This window comes from Lytechinus pictus, chromosome 8, assembly GCF_037042905.1.
Source record: "Lytechinus pictus isolate F3 Inbred chromosome 8, Lp3.0, whole genome shotgun sequence".
NCBI lineage: Eukaryota > Metazoa > Echinodermata > Echinoidea > Temnopleuroida > Toxopneustidae > Lytechinus > Lytechinus pictus.
In genome coordinates, this window is record NC_087252.1 from 24,705,654 (window position 1) to 24,717,825 (window position 12,172).

A 12,172-nucleotide genomic window follows, 5' to 3' on the forward strand; every position below is an offset into this window, starting at 1 on the left:
GACAGGTTTTACTGTACAACAGAATGTATGAGTGATTGCTTGACAGAGATGCCCAAACTTTTAAAAATTGATCTGCTTGTTTGCTGTAAATTATCCTGTTGTGATATTACCTTTACCATTCGTAAAGAAAACAAAGTATTAACGTTTTTTTTCAAACAGTGTCTGAATGAATATTTTCATCTATTTGTCTCACTTTCTTCATCTACCCTGTATTTCAGAACTCGAGTGGCATCTCTGCCATGAATGTGGACAACTCTTTGATGAAGAGGAACTTCTGGAGATTCATGTTGCTGCTCGTCACACTGTAGGAGGTAAACCGGTGAACAAGAAAGAGGCTTCTACCAAATATTCTGCTGATGGAACTGCTTCCTCGAGCTCTAAAGACAAGGGGTCCAAGACAAAGGTTGGCAGCAGTAAAGAACAGAAGCAGAGGACTGTCCAAGAGATCAAGAAGAACTCAAAGGATACAAAAGGAGAGAAGGTGAAAGACCAGAGCAATGATGTTGGTACTGCTAGGACTTGTAACATATTTGACAAATTTGGCCCAGTTCCTGGAAAAGTAACAACTGTAAATGAAGTCGGTGATGCAGTAGAGGTAATTGATTCTGAGGATGTGGATGAAACTGGAGCAAAGGAGGGGGCCTTGAAAGACAATGATATCATGGCCATAGATGAACATTTGCCTTCTACAAATCCAGATCTTGATGCGAAAGAGGATGATGTCGAAGAAATAGGAAATGAGCAATTTGCCACAATTTCAACCGTTGGAGACTTCATTCAGGAAGATGACACAGCAGATATTGACCAAGTGCAAACTGGTTCTCATCTTGGAGGTTTCAACTCCGATGCCAGTGTGAACATTGAGAAAGAAATAGTGGAAGTGATTCCTGGAGATGAGGATGACAGTCTGGTCGACCCCTCGGCCGGTAGGAAGATTGAAGATGGAATGTCTCAACAGGCATGGAGGCAATATATCTGCAACATCTGTAGGAAGGCATGTCACAACAAAGAGGCTCTTGAAGAACACCAGAAGTCGCATCCATTATTTCAGTGTTCCATATGCTTTGTGTCATTCATTAGTGAGGAAAGTCTTCGGCAGCATGAGGTAGATCATAAAGAAAAGCCATTCTTCTGCGGTACATGTGGAAAAACATACAAAAGTCAGTCCAGCTTGAAAGAACACGAGTACAGCCACACTGGCCATCGACCCTTTGTGTGTCCCTACTGTCCAAAAGGCTTCATGCGTAACAAAAAGTTGAAAGTGCATATCAAGAAACATCATAAGAACTTAATCCGTGCTGCTCGGAAGCCCCCACCACCCCCATTAGTTCTATCAGAGAATCAGTTTGATGGTTCTGCTTCAGTGTCTGATGTGGACATGGAATTTTTTGACAGAGAGACTTTGAAGGAACAAGAATCAGGCTGTGGTCAAGCATACTCTACTCTAAAAAATTCCAGTGATCAGTCGGAGTTCAAATGCGCCACCTGCAGCCAGAGTTTCCCTTCTAAGTCAGTTCTAGAACGCCACTCTAAAGTTCACCAATTCTATGGAAGTACATCGAGTATATCTGCAAGTTCTGTTGCTTCTTCTCAGGATAGTGCAAGTATAGATGATATGTCTGCAGAGACAGGCACCTATCCTGAAGAGATGAGGTCAGCGCGACCATTCAAATGCCAACTCTGTGATTCAACATTTCTTGAGGAAGCTCACTTGCAAATTCATGTAGAGATTCATAGCATGGATGGACCTTGGGGTTGTGTGATATGCAAAAGGAAGCTCAAGCAGAGAGCACATCTCCTGGAACATGTCTATGTCCATTGGGGTTACAAACCCTTTGCTTGCCGCTATTGTCCGACGGACTTCATGAGAGCCTATGATGCTGAGAGACACATGCTATCACACAAACAACGGCGCGGGAGAAGAGAAGAGCCCGGACAGAGGGCAAACAATGACCTGGATGGTAGCAATGCTGGCCAAGTTAATGATGCCAAGGCATCCATTCTTGAAGATCTGTTAACAAAACCACAATCTCATAATGACGACATCAATGAGGAAAAGGGTGGAATGTTCAAGGACTTGGGTGATTCCATAGCCCCACTGCCTGTCGTTCCTCTGAGATGTCCCGATGATGGAAAGAACAGACCTTACGCTTGTGAATTATGTGACAGAGCATTTACTGCTAAATCCTCGCTGAGAGAGCATCTCTTCTTACATTTTGGGAAGCCGTATCCCTGTGATTTTTGTGAAAGACAATTCACAAGGAAAACCTACCTTATTAGCCATATGAAAGAAGTCCACCCTGAGGCAGACACCTCTGCAATTGAAGATAGTGTTCTAGATGGGAAATATGAAGAGCTGATCAACAAAGCACTTGACCGGCATCAATCTGTGGACCAAAAGAAGATATCTCAGCCTGATGTGATCACCGACTCTAACTCAAATCGGCCATATGCCTGCAAAATTTGTGATAAACGTTTTCAGTTCTCATACACTCTCAAGAAGCACATGCAAGCCCACATCAAGCTGAAGCCGCTCCTGTGTGATTTCTGTGAGAGGCGGTTTGTAAGACAGAGCTACCTGGATGAGCATATAAAGAACCAACATCCTCCAGGTTCAAGATCCAAAGACCCCAATAAGCCCTTCAAATGCGAGATCTGTGACTTGACTTTTTCCAAGCGGGCTTATCTCAAGGATCACCGCTTCAGGCACAAACTCAAGAAGCCATTCCCTTGCAGCTTTTGTACCAAGAGCTTCCGTCGGAAATGTCTCCTGCTTATGCATACCTCTCGCCATCATCCTAATGAGCATCAGCTGATGGCTTCCAACCAACCTAAAGCAGCTCCTGCTCAACATTCACCAGGCTCAAGCTCAAAAACCTTGAAAATAAAGCTGCCATTCCAAAAACAGATGTCTCCAGGTTCTTCCCAGTCTAATCTGACAAGAGACCCGCTAATGTGTCGTGAATGTGGTGCCACGTTCTCATCTGTTGCCAATGTTCGGAGGCACATGCGCATCCACAGTGGAGAGCGTCCATTCAAATGCAAATTCTGCTCATGGTCCTTCAATCGAAAGGAGGTTTGGCGAGGTCACATGAAGAAGAAACATGCAGGGGAGTTGCGGGCTTCAAGGAATAAAGCAAATGCAGGTCTTGGCAAGATCAAGAAGGAAGGTTTTAACTGTGACAAGTGTGAAGGATCATTCAAGAGTAATTACGCATTATCGGTACACTTGAAACAACACAGTCAGGGTTCTAGTTCTCGTCCTTTCAAGTGTTCACTGTGTGATCTGGCCTTTATTAGGCAGTCTGACCGTACCAAGCATTTGAAATTCGTCCATGGCCTTGACCAAGCTGATATTGATGCTAGTGCATTGAACAAAAAGGAAATAAAAGTGGAACCAGGAACAACACCACCACCTAGTTCCCCTCAGACTAATGCACTTCCTGCTGAAGTGCATGTATGCCATAGATGTGGTGCACGTTTTGACTCATTTTGGGGTCTGGAGAGCCATTCAAGAGTTCATGAAAAACACTCGAGGTTTCCTCGTCCGTATAGATGCATTGAATGCGGAGCTGCCTTCAAAGGACTTTCCAATCACACGCGCCACATGAGGGTTCATACCCCAGAATATATCCTGGAGACAAAGAAGATCCTGAGTAACATGCCTGGCAGGAAGTCAAGAATTCAAACATCCACAACAAATCTGCCAGTGAAACCCACTGTGGCACCAACGGATAAAGGACCATTTTTGAGTGGAAAGGAAGCTAGGCCCCATGTGTGTCCCAAGTGTGGTACGAGCTACAAGTATGCAAGGAACCTTAGGAAACATATCCCTCGCCATATCAAGTCCAGTGACCGCCCTTTCCAGTGTAAAATCTGTGGAATTTATGCCAAGACTAAAACCAGCATTACCAAGCACAGTCAGATTCATGGTCCACAATCAACCTCTCGAAGAGCTTCCCATGACTGCCAAAAGTGTGGAAGTTCTTTCCCAACCAAGCAAGAGCTGATGAAACATCTAGCAGTTCATACCCAGTCCATATCTTCTCAGTCCATGTTAAGATGCAAGTTCTGCAATGCTGGCTTCAAGCACAGAGGATCCCTTACCATCCATGAAAGGTCCCATTCCAAACTGAACTTTGGCTTCAAATGGGAGAAAACCAAAGTTGTGAAAACACCAGATCTTTTCCGGAACGGTAGCAAGAAGGTATTTGTTATAAAAGGCTTGCAGTGTCCGGTGTGTATGAAAACTTTCACAAGACGTTCCGGTGTCAGCAATCACAAGAGAGTTCACCCAGATGTCGAGTTTGTCTGGGAGGAAGAACTAAGAGGATCGGTAGACATGACTTTGGACAGGCCTTATCAGTGTAGTATTTGTCTCATGAGATTCATGAGGCGATCAGGCCTATCTAATCACATGCACTCGCACCGTATCAAAGGGAGCAAAAGCGATGAGTCACCGTCAAAGCTTCAGGCAACACCAGAAAGCAGTGGTTTCCTTCTAAATACAGAAAATGAACAAACGACACCGAGGGCAGAGGAAAGACCATTCTCTTGTGAGCAGTGTTCGTGCACTTTCAAAACCAAAGGATCACTGACAACACATACCAAAGTTCATAGCCATGATAAAATGGATGAGCGTAATCATGTCTGCGACATCTGCGAGTGTAGGTTTATAAGCTCTACTAACTTGAAGAAGCATCAACGAGTCCACACTGGCCAACCAGGGACTCCGATACAGTCTGATCCTGTCTCGAAGTATTCTCAACTGGAAAGTTCTGAGAGTATAGATATCAAGACCAAACGGCCTTTCCGGTGTAGATTGTGCGGTGAAACGTTCAAAGCGAAGCATCTCCTTGATGACCACATTCAGATCCATAGCATTTCCCCGAGACAGTCTGTAGTGAAACCAAAGGAACTTGGAGCATTGTCTGCAGATGTAAGTGAAAGTAGTGGAGAAGCTTTCCTGAGAATGACAGATAGACCCTTTCCATGTCCAACATGTGGTGACAGATTTCGACTGAAGACTACCTTATACAAGCACATTCGCCTTCACAGGCAGAGCGCTGGAAAACCCTTCCGCTGTGTAGAGTGCGGCCTTGGATTCTATTCTATTGGTAACATGACCAAGCACTTAAAACGGGCCCATCGCAGATTTTCAAACAATGTAGGAGATGAACCTGTGGCTGAGATTTTGGAAAGCCTGAAGGTCACCCCAGAGCCAGTGTCACCCTCGGTCAGTTCTCCGAACAGATCTATCAGGTCTCCTTTCAAAGCAAGACCTTTCTCATGCAAGTACTGTGGAGATACCTTCACCATGAGATGCAACATGAACAGGCATCGAAAGCGGCACGAGACTGGAGACAACTTGCCTTTCCGCTGTACCCACTGTGGGTTCGGATTCAAGAGTATCAAGGAACGGACGAAGCATATAGTCCGCGTTCATAACCGAGATCCCAAAGAGCATGTACAAACTGATACTAGGAAACCAATACGTACAGGAATGAAAACCTACAAGTGTCCAATATGCAGTGATAACTTCACCGACTCTTCAGGAATTTACAAGCACTTGCGTGTCCATGCTAAGAGTGCTAATAAGCCATACAAATGTGAGATTTGCAAAATTGGATATAATACCATGGTTGGCCTGTCTAGGCATCGGGGTCGAGTCAACCACTATGTCAGTGATAATGGCGATGAAGGTTCAGCAAGATCATCTCAACAGCCACCAAGAGACATTAAACCAGATATAAGCACCCTGCAGAACAACTTGGGAAAGACTTTGCATAAATGCCGCTATTGCCCTGCCACCTACAGGGACAGATCCTCTGTCTGGAGACATGAAAGGGTTCACAAACTTGGTGTATCGAATTCAAGACCGTTCTCTTGTAAGACCTGTGGACTGGCTTGCTACTCTAGGGCCCATCTAGAAAGGCATGTACAGATTCACCGCAGAGCTCCGGGATTCGGACCAGATATGCATGCGAGAAAGAAATCAACCTCGGATCGCTGCAAGAGATGCGGGTTGGCATTCCGTACAAAGAGTCACTATCTAGTTCACATGAAACGGTGCTCCAGAACTTCGTCATTTGTTTGCAACATTTGCTCCATTCCTTTTAGCAATCAGATCATGCTCACCAAACACGTTCGTCAGGATCATGGTGGCTATCAAAGGGATGTCATCAACTTTTGTGGTAGGAGAATTGTTAGGGAAACCGGTGCTGACAAGAAGTTTTGCTGTGACCAATGTGACCAAAGGTACAAAAGACCTAGTGAACTTGAAAAGCACTTGCGACGCCATGCACTTGGCCTCATCAGACCCCAAGAGGGCTTCTCTCCTACTGCAATCAAGCAAGAGGAGGATATTGAAGTGAATGTTGAAACCTTAGAAGAAAGGTATGAAGAGAATCTTTCTGGAGGAGGCAAGACAGAGGAAACCCATCAGTTACCTGAAGTGGAAGAATCTCCAAATAGTTCAGGCAGTTGGTTTATGACAGCTGGTCGAACACCTGTTCACAATAGAACAAACAAGTCTGATAGGGCCCGACCATTTGTATGCCAGACCTGTGGGTTCGCCTTCATGACAGTCATCCATCTACGCAAGCATACACGACTTCATACAATAGCCCACACAAAGCCATATGTTTGTAAGATCTGTACCTTGGGTTATACTAGATTATTGGACTATCACAGGCACTGCAATGTTGTTCACCCATGGGGAAAGGGTAATCAAAATGAGGTCAGGTGTCCTCGTTGCAAGGAGAAATTTGACACTAAGAGTGATTTGGTAGAGCACCTGGAGAAACAGACGTGCAAGTTTGTAGATGACCTTCCAGAAGTGGAGACAAGTCAGCAAGGTGGTGATGGAGGTGACCAAAGTAATGAGGTGTCTGATGCAGTAGAAGGAGTGGAAGGTACCATGAGTGCTGCCACCAGGCTAGGATTCAGTAACAGAGATTTGACTTGTCCCATATGTAACTACCAATTCCTTGCCAAACCTCATCTCGAAACACACATGAAAGTGCATGACAACTGGGAGAACCAGCCATACAGATGCGAGCGATGTCAAATTGGTTATAGTACTAAGCAGCATTTAACCAAGCATGTCAACATGAACGTTCAGTGTATCAAACTGGCAAAGGAAAAGGAAAGGAAGAGGCTATTGGATGAGAAAAATAATCTATTGACCAACAGTAGTACAGAGTTGGATGCAGCACCAGAAGAGATGGTACCGCAGCAACCCCAGCTATCGCGAAGTGGAAAGGTGAAGCGGCATATCTGCCATCACTGCAATAAGAGCTTTGTCAAAAGAAGTCAACTACGCATCCATCTTGAGTATCACATACCATCACCTGATAGACCACATGTGTGTGCCAAGTGTGGTATGGGCTACAAAACCCTCTCAAACTATGCTAAACACATGAAATGGGAACATTCCAAGCCTTCTGCTTCTCCGGCAAAATTAACAGCAGCGATATACATGTGTAGGGACTGCGGGTATTCAGTCACCAAGAAGTCTCTGTTGGAAGAGCATACTCGCTTCGGGTGCCCTAAAAAGAAGGAAAACCCTGCCACGGAAGCACCTCAAGCCTGTCCAGTATGCGGTAATTACTTCAATTCATCTGTGATGCTTTGCATCCATATCCATGAACATATCTATCACAAGCTCTTCAAGTGCACCAAATGTCCTCTTAGATTCTCCAATCCAGAGGAGAAGAAGAAACATGAGCAAAACCACCCTGACTGGAATGAGATGCTACTGCAACTGTTGTCCTCAGAGTTCAACAGGAGGCTGAATCCAGAAGATGGGCAGGGTGTCAGGGTAAAGTTAGAACCGGGTCTTGAAGAGCCAGTAGAACCCCTAGTGCCATATGTTCCTGAGAAGGTCCTACAGGATGGACCAGCCTCTGGAGTCCTGGTGGTAAAACCAGAACCTGTGGATGAACCAGAGTACAACTATGATCTCGGATCTCTTCAGGATAGTGCTCTTGGAGATTATCAAGCCCTGCTTCCTGACACGTCAGACAGCATACTGCCAAGTATTTTGCAGCAAACAAGAAGACCAGAAGGACAATCTTCATCTGCCAGAAGACTGGAAAAAATAGTGTCAAATCTTGCAGCTCAAAAACCATCATCATCAGATTCAAGGTTACATTCTTCATCAGGTATATTTTCTGTATCTGGTTTAAGTTCTCAAAGAAGACCCAGTTCAGAGAATGTGCCAAGTACATCAACATCTGTTTTGACATCAGTTTCCAGTGTTGTAACTTCCGCCTCAAGTGTGTTTCCTGCAGCTTCGGATGTTGGTGAAATGCCCGACTCGGAGACCTTGGTAAAACAAGTGACAGAGGCATTGCCAAGTAGCAGTCCAAGGGTATCTGACAAGTCTCAATCTGATGTCGTTTTGACCAAGAAGTCTGTTGAGCAAAAGGCAAGTCCAAAACAGAAACTGTTCCGTTGCAGATATTGCCCTTCAGCATTCAGGCTGAAAGGACTCTGCATGGCTCATGAACGTCAAGCACACAGGAAGATCTACTCAAAGGCATCAGGCACCAGCAAACAACCTCTTAAAGATCTCAGCAAGATGTCTGTATGTAACATTTGCAATGCTGTATTCGAACAACAGTCAAGTTTGTCAAGGCATATGCTATTCAAACATGGAGTTCCTTTGAAACCCAAAGAACCTGAAAGGGATTATACTGCAGATAATGCAGAAGTACATCATATTTCAGATGATGAGGGGCCAATTATAACAAGTATAACGAGCCTAGGAAACATGCACCATGGAACTGCCTATCAAAGGCAACCATCATTGTTGCAGCAACGTCTTGAGGCTCCTCTCTCGCCGTCATTGATGCCATCATCATCTTCTGGCCAGCCAATGTCTCGATTAGAATCTCTGCTGACAGGAAGATCATTATCACCAACTAACCAGTCTGCCCTCCTTTCAAGAGGTGAGCTGGACTACAGGCCCTACAGATGTGACAAGTGCAACTTTGCCTTCACCCAACGGCACCACCTCGTCCGACACATCAAGAGAGACTCTTGTGCCTTCCATGTTCTTGGGCGGAAGGCTGCTGCCCAACTCAAGGAAGGGGATACAGGAAGCAAACCTCCACCCAAAAATGTTCAGGGTATAAAGATCAAGGTCCCAGAGAAGAAGCATAAATGTACCAAGTGTCCTCGAGCTTTCTGGAAACGTATCCGATTAGAAAACCACATGAGGGTCCATCATGGAGTAGGTCTCTACAAATGTAAGTTCTGTGCCCAGGAATACAAGCTACAGGTGGATTGCTTGGAGCATGAAGAGTCTTGCCCGTTCGGTCCTGGAGCAATGGACGATTTGGACCTGAACGGAGGAGACCTGGACTATGAGCAGGATGTGGATTTTGGCCAGGCCGAGGATCTGGATCTAAGATCAGACACAGAGCTTGAGCAGGCTCAAGCACAAGCATTTGCTGAAGATCAGAATGAGGACTTTGGATTTGAGAATTCTAACCATCTCGGTGATCCTCTCGGTGACGGGATTGGAGACGACGATCGGGAATGGATGGGGATGCAGATCAAACAAGAACCTCTTGATTAGCAGTCTTGTCTGTGATGATCCCAAAGCAACAACACCACCACCTCTGCATCTTGATAAAAATTTATTTTACATTTCTTCCTTTTTCTGTCTCTTTCTCCTGATGTAAATTTTCTTAAAAGACAATCATCAGCCCTCATGCCAAATTTAATTGCACGTGTTATCGTTCTTGTTGATCATATATTATGTACAAAGAAGCTTAAGTTGATTATGCATTACTGATTATGCTTTACAAGTTTGTCGAATTTGGAATAATCATTAAACTAACAAAATGCATTCTCACTATCAATGCTAAATTTATCAAAATTTAAGTGATCGCAGCAAGCAATGATTCCAGGAAATTATGTTGAACCCTTATAATAAAGGTGAATTCTTATCTCATTGTAAAATGTACTTTTGATGCAAGTTAAAAATGTAATGAAAACCAGCTGGAAAAAAAAGAAGAAAATCATGAACACTGATGAGCTCTTTATTGGCATGTATGCATTGGTTATGCTTTGGTAATAAAAAGTACCTTGAAAAATCATCTCATGGCCGAACATGCTGCTTATTCTGCTAAGAACTTAGCAATTTCTCACTATCTAATATAATTATTGTTCACATATTAATTTATATTGTACAGTGCCTACTTTCATGTAGCTTGTTGTATGGGAGGCTGAGTGTACAATGTTGAGTACCATTGCACATGTATCGTTGAAAATGCGCCATTGCAAGTTCAGTATGCGTAGGGCCTTCTGGCTAAACATGCACTGTTACTGTAGATATTGCTTTTTTTTTAAATATAATTTTCCTCATTTTTGTAGATTTACGTCAGAAAAAAATTATTTGTATCTATCCTAACTTCCGAGGCATTGTACAACACACATAGCAAATATTCTTATTCATGCAATGGTACAAGATTTCGCGTTCCGTGAAAGAAAGAGACACTAGTAAACTCGGCTACGCCTCGGGGAATAGAGCATCTTTCTTTCACCTCGTGCTAAATGCTGTACCATCAGACACCTGTGTCTGTTTGAATACTGTACACACCATCACCCTAACATAAAGTTTTAGAATTCATGGCATGATCGTTACACACCACTGGAGGAGTGTTTTTTTTCTTATTAAGGGAAATGGAATTTTTAGAACAATTGGAAAGATAAAAACAGTACTGCCTCATTATATGAGGAAATTTTCTTTCTGTATATATCCCAGCCCAAGGAATTTAGTTTCCTAAAGTTTTACCAATTTTATGGTGCATTATCTGTGCATGCTTTGAATATTAACATTAACAATTTTATATCCAGCAAATTTATCTTCATTATTTAGTATCTGTTTTCTTTCCCTGTATTGTTTCCTGTTTGCTCTGTAATTAATTCTAAAAATATGCTGGTCCCTTTCGTCTTTGCATTATATGTAACCAGAAATATCCTGCTAAGCAATTACTTTTGGTTTCTATTACAAAAGAATGTTGGATTATTTTCCCAGTTTCAGTATTTTTTAACTTATTTTTTAATTTTTGTTCTGCGTTTGCTTCAATCCATGGAATTTAAAGTTCATGACTGTCCAGATTCTATGGGTACAAACATTCATATTTACATCAATTGCAATGCAATAATAATTAAAGTTATTCTTTGTTGGTTGAAATTAACAACTGATGAAGCTTTTGCTCTCAACACAGGAAATGATCTTGAATAATTACCTCAACATTTTTCGGCTATTGAATGCAGCTTTCATCCCAAATTTGCCCCGATCATTGATCATTGCATTACTATTAAAGCGGGTCCCATCTCTAAGGATGGCTGAAGTCGGGAGCCAAAAATGTTGAGGTAAATTAACTCTTATATATTTTTTTCTTATATTGAGAGCAAAAGCTTAAAGGGGAATCCAACCTTTGCCATAAAATATTGTGTTGGGAAGGAGAAAAATAAATTAAACAGGATGGTGAAAGTTTGAAAGAAATCGGACAAGCAATAAGAAAGTTATAGCTGCTTTAAAATTGAGATCACTAATAGTATGTAGATTTCAAATTGGCAACTGGGTAAGTAAATTATGACAAGGGGCAAGGACAACTTTTCCATAGGCCATGTACTTTATTATCAGGGATTTGTGGTTTTCTCCCAAGTACCCATTCCCCTGGGGCAGTAATCTAAATATAACCCAGGTAGTATTTTGTTTAATGTCCTCATGAAAGAAAAATATAATTTGAAATAAAACTTTTGGGAAAAATGAAATTTTAGCCATAATATGTATTGGAGCACATGGAAGAGTAGTCCTTGCCTTACATCACTATGACATCCCATATGCGGCCAATTTTAAGTCGCCATGAGTATAGTGATTACCAATATCTACAACTTTTATAAATTCATAACTTTCTTGTTGTTTGTCCAATACTGTTCAAACTTTCACCTATCAACTTGTCTGATTTTTCTTTTTCTCATAAAAACGTTTTTATTTGGGTTGGATTCCCCTTTAATTGTTGTTTTCAACCAACACAGAACAACTTTCATTATTATTGCATTGAAATTGGTGTAAATATGGATGCATTGCTAACGTACATGTAATTTTGCATATGCCAACCTTCAATAAGTTGAATATTTTCACCCAGAT

At 42.6% G+C, this 12,172-nt stretch overlaps 1 protein-coding gene across 1 annotated transcript in view; it reads left to right on the plus strand.

Moving 5' to 3' along the window:
* LOC135155120 (uncharacterized) overlaps positions 1-11,746 on the plus strand; it is a 33,025-nt gene extending 21,279 nt beyond the window's left edge. Inside the window, exon 11 of the mRNA XM_064103826.1 lies at positions 219-11,746. Within this exon, the coding sequence (XP_063959896.1) occupies positions 219-9,586 (9,368 nt within the window). The 3' untranslated portion in view covers positions 9,587-11,746. The remainder of the gene's footprint in view (positions 1-218) is intronic.
* Positions 11,747-12,172: the final 426 nt, after the last annotated feature.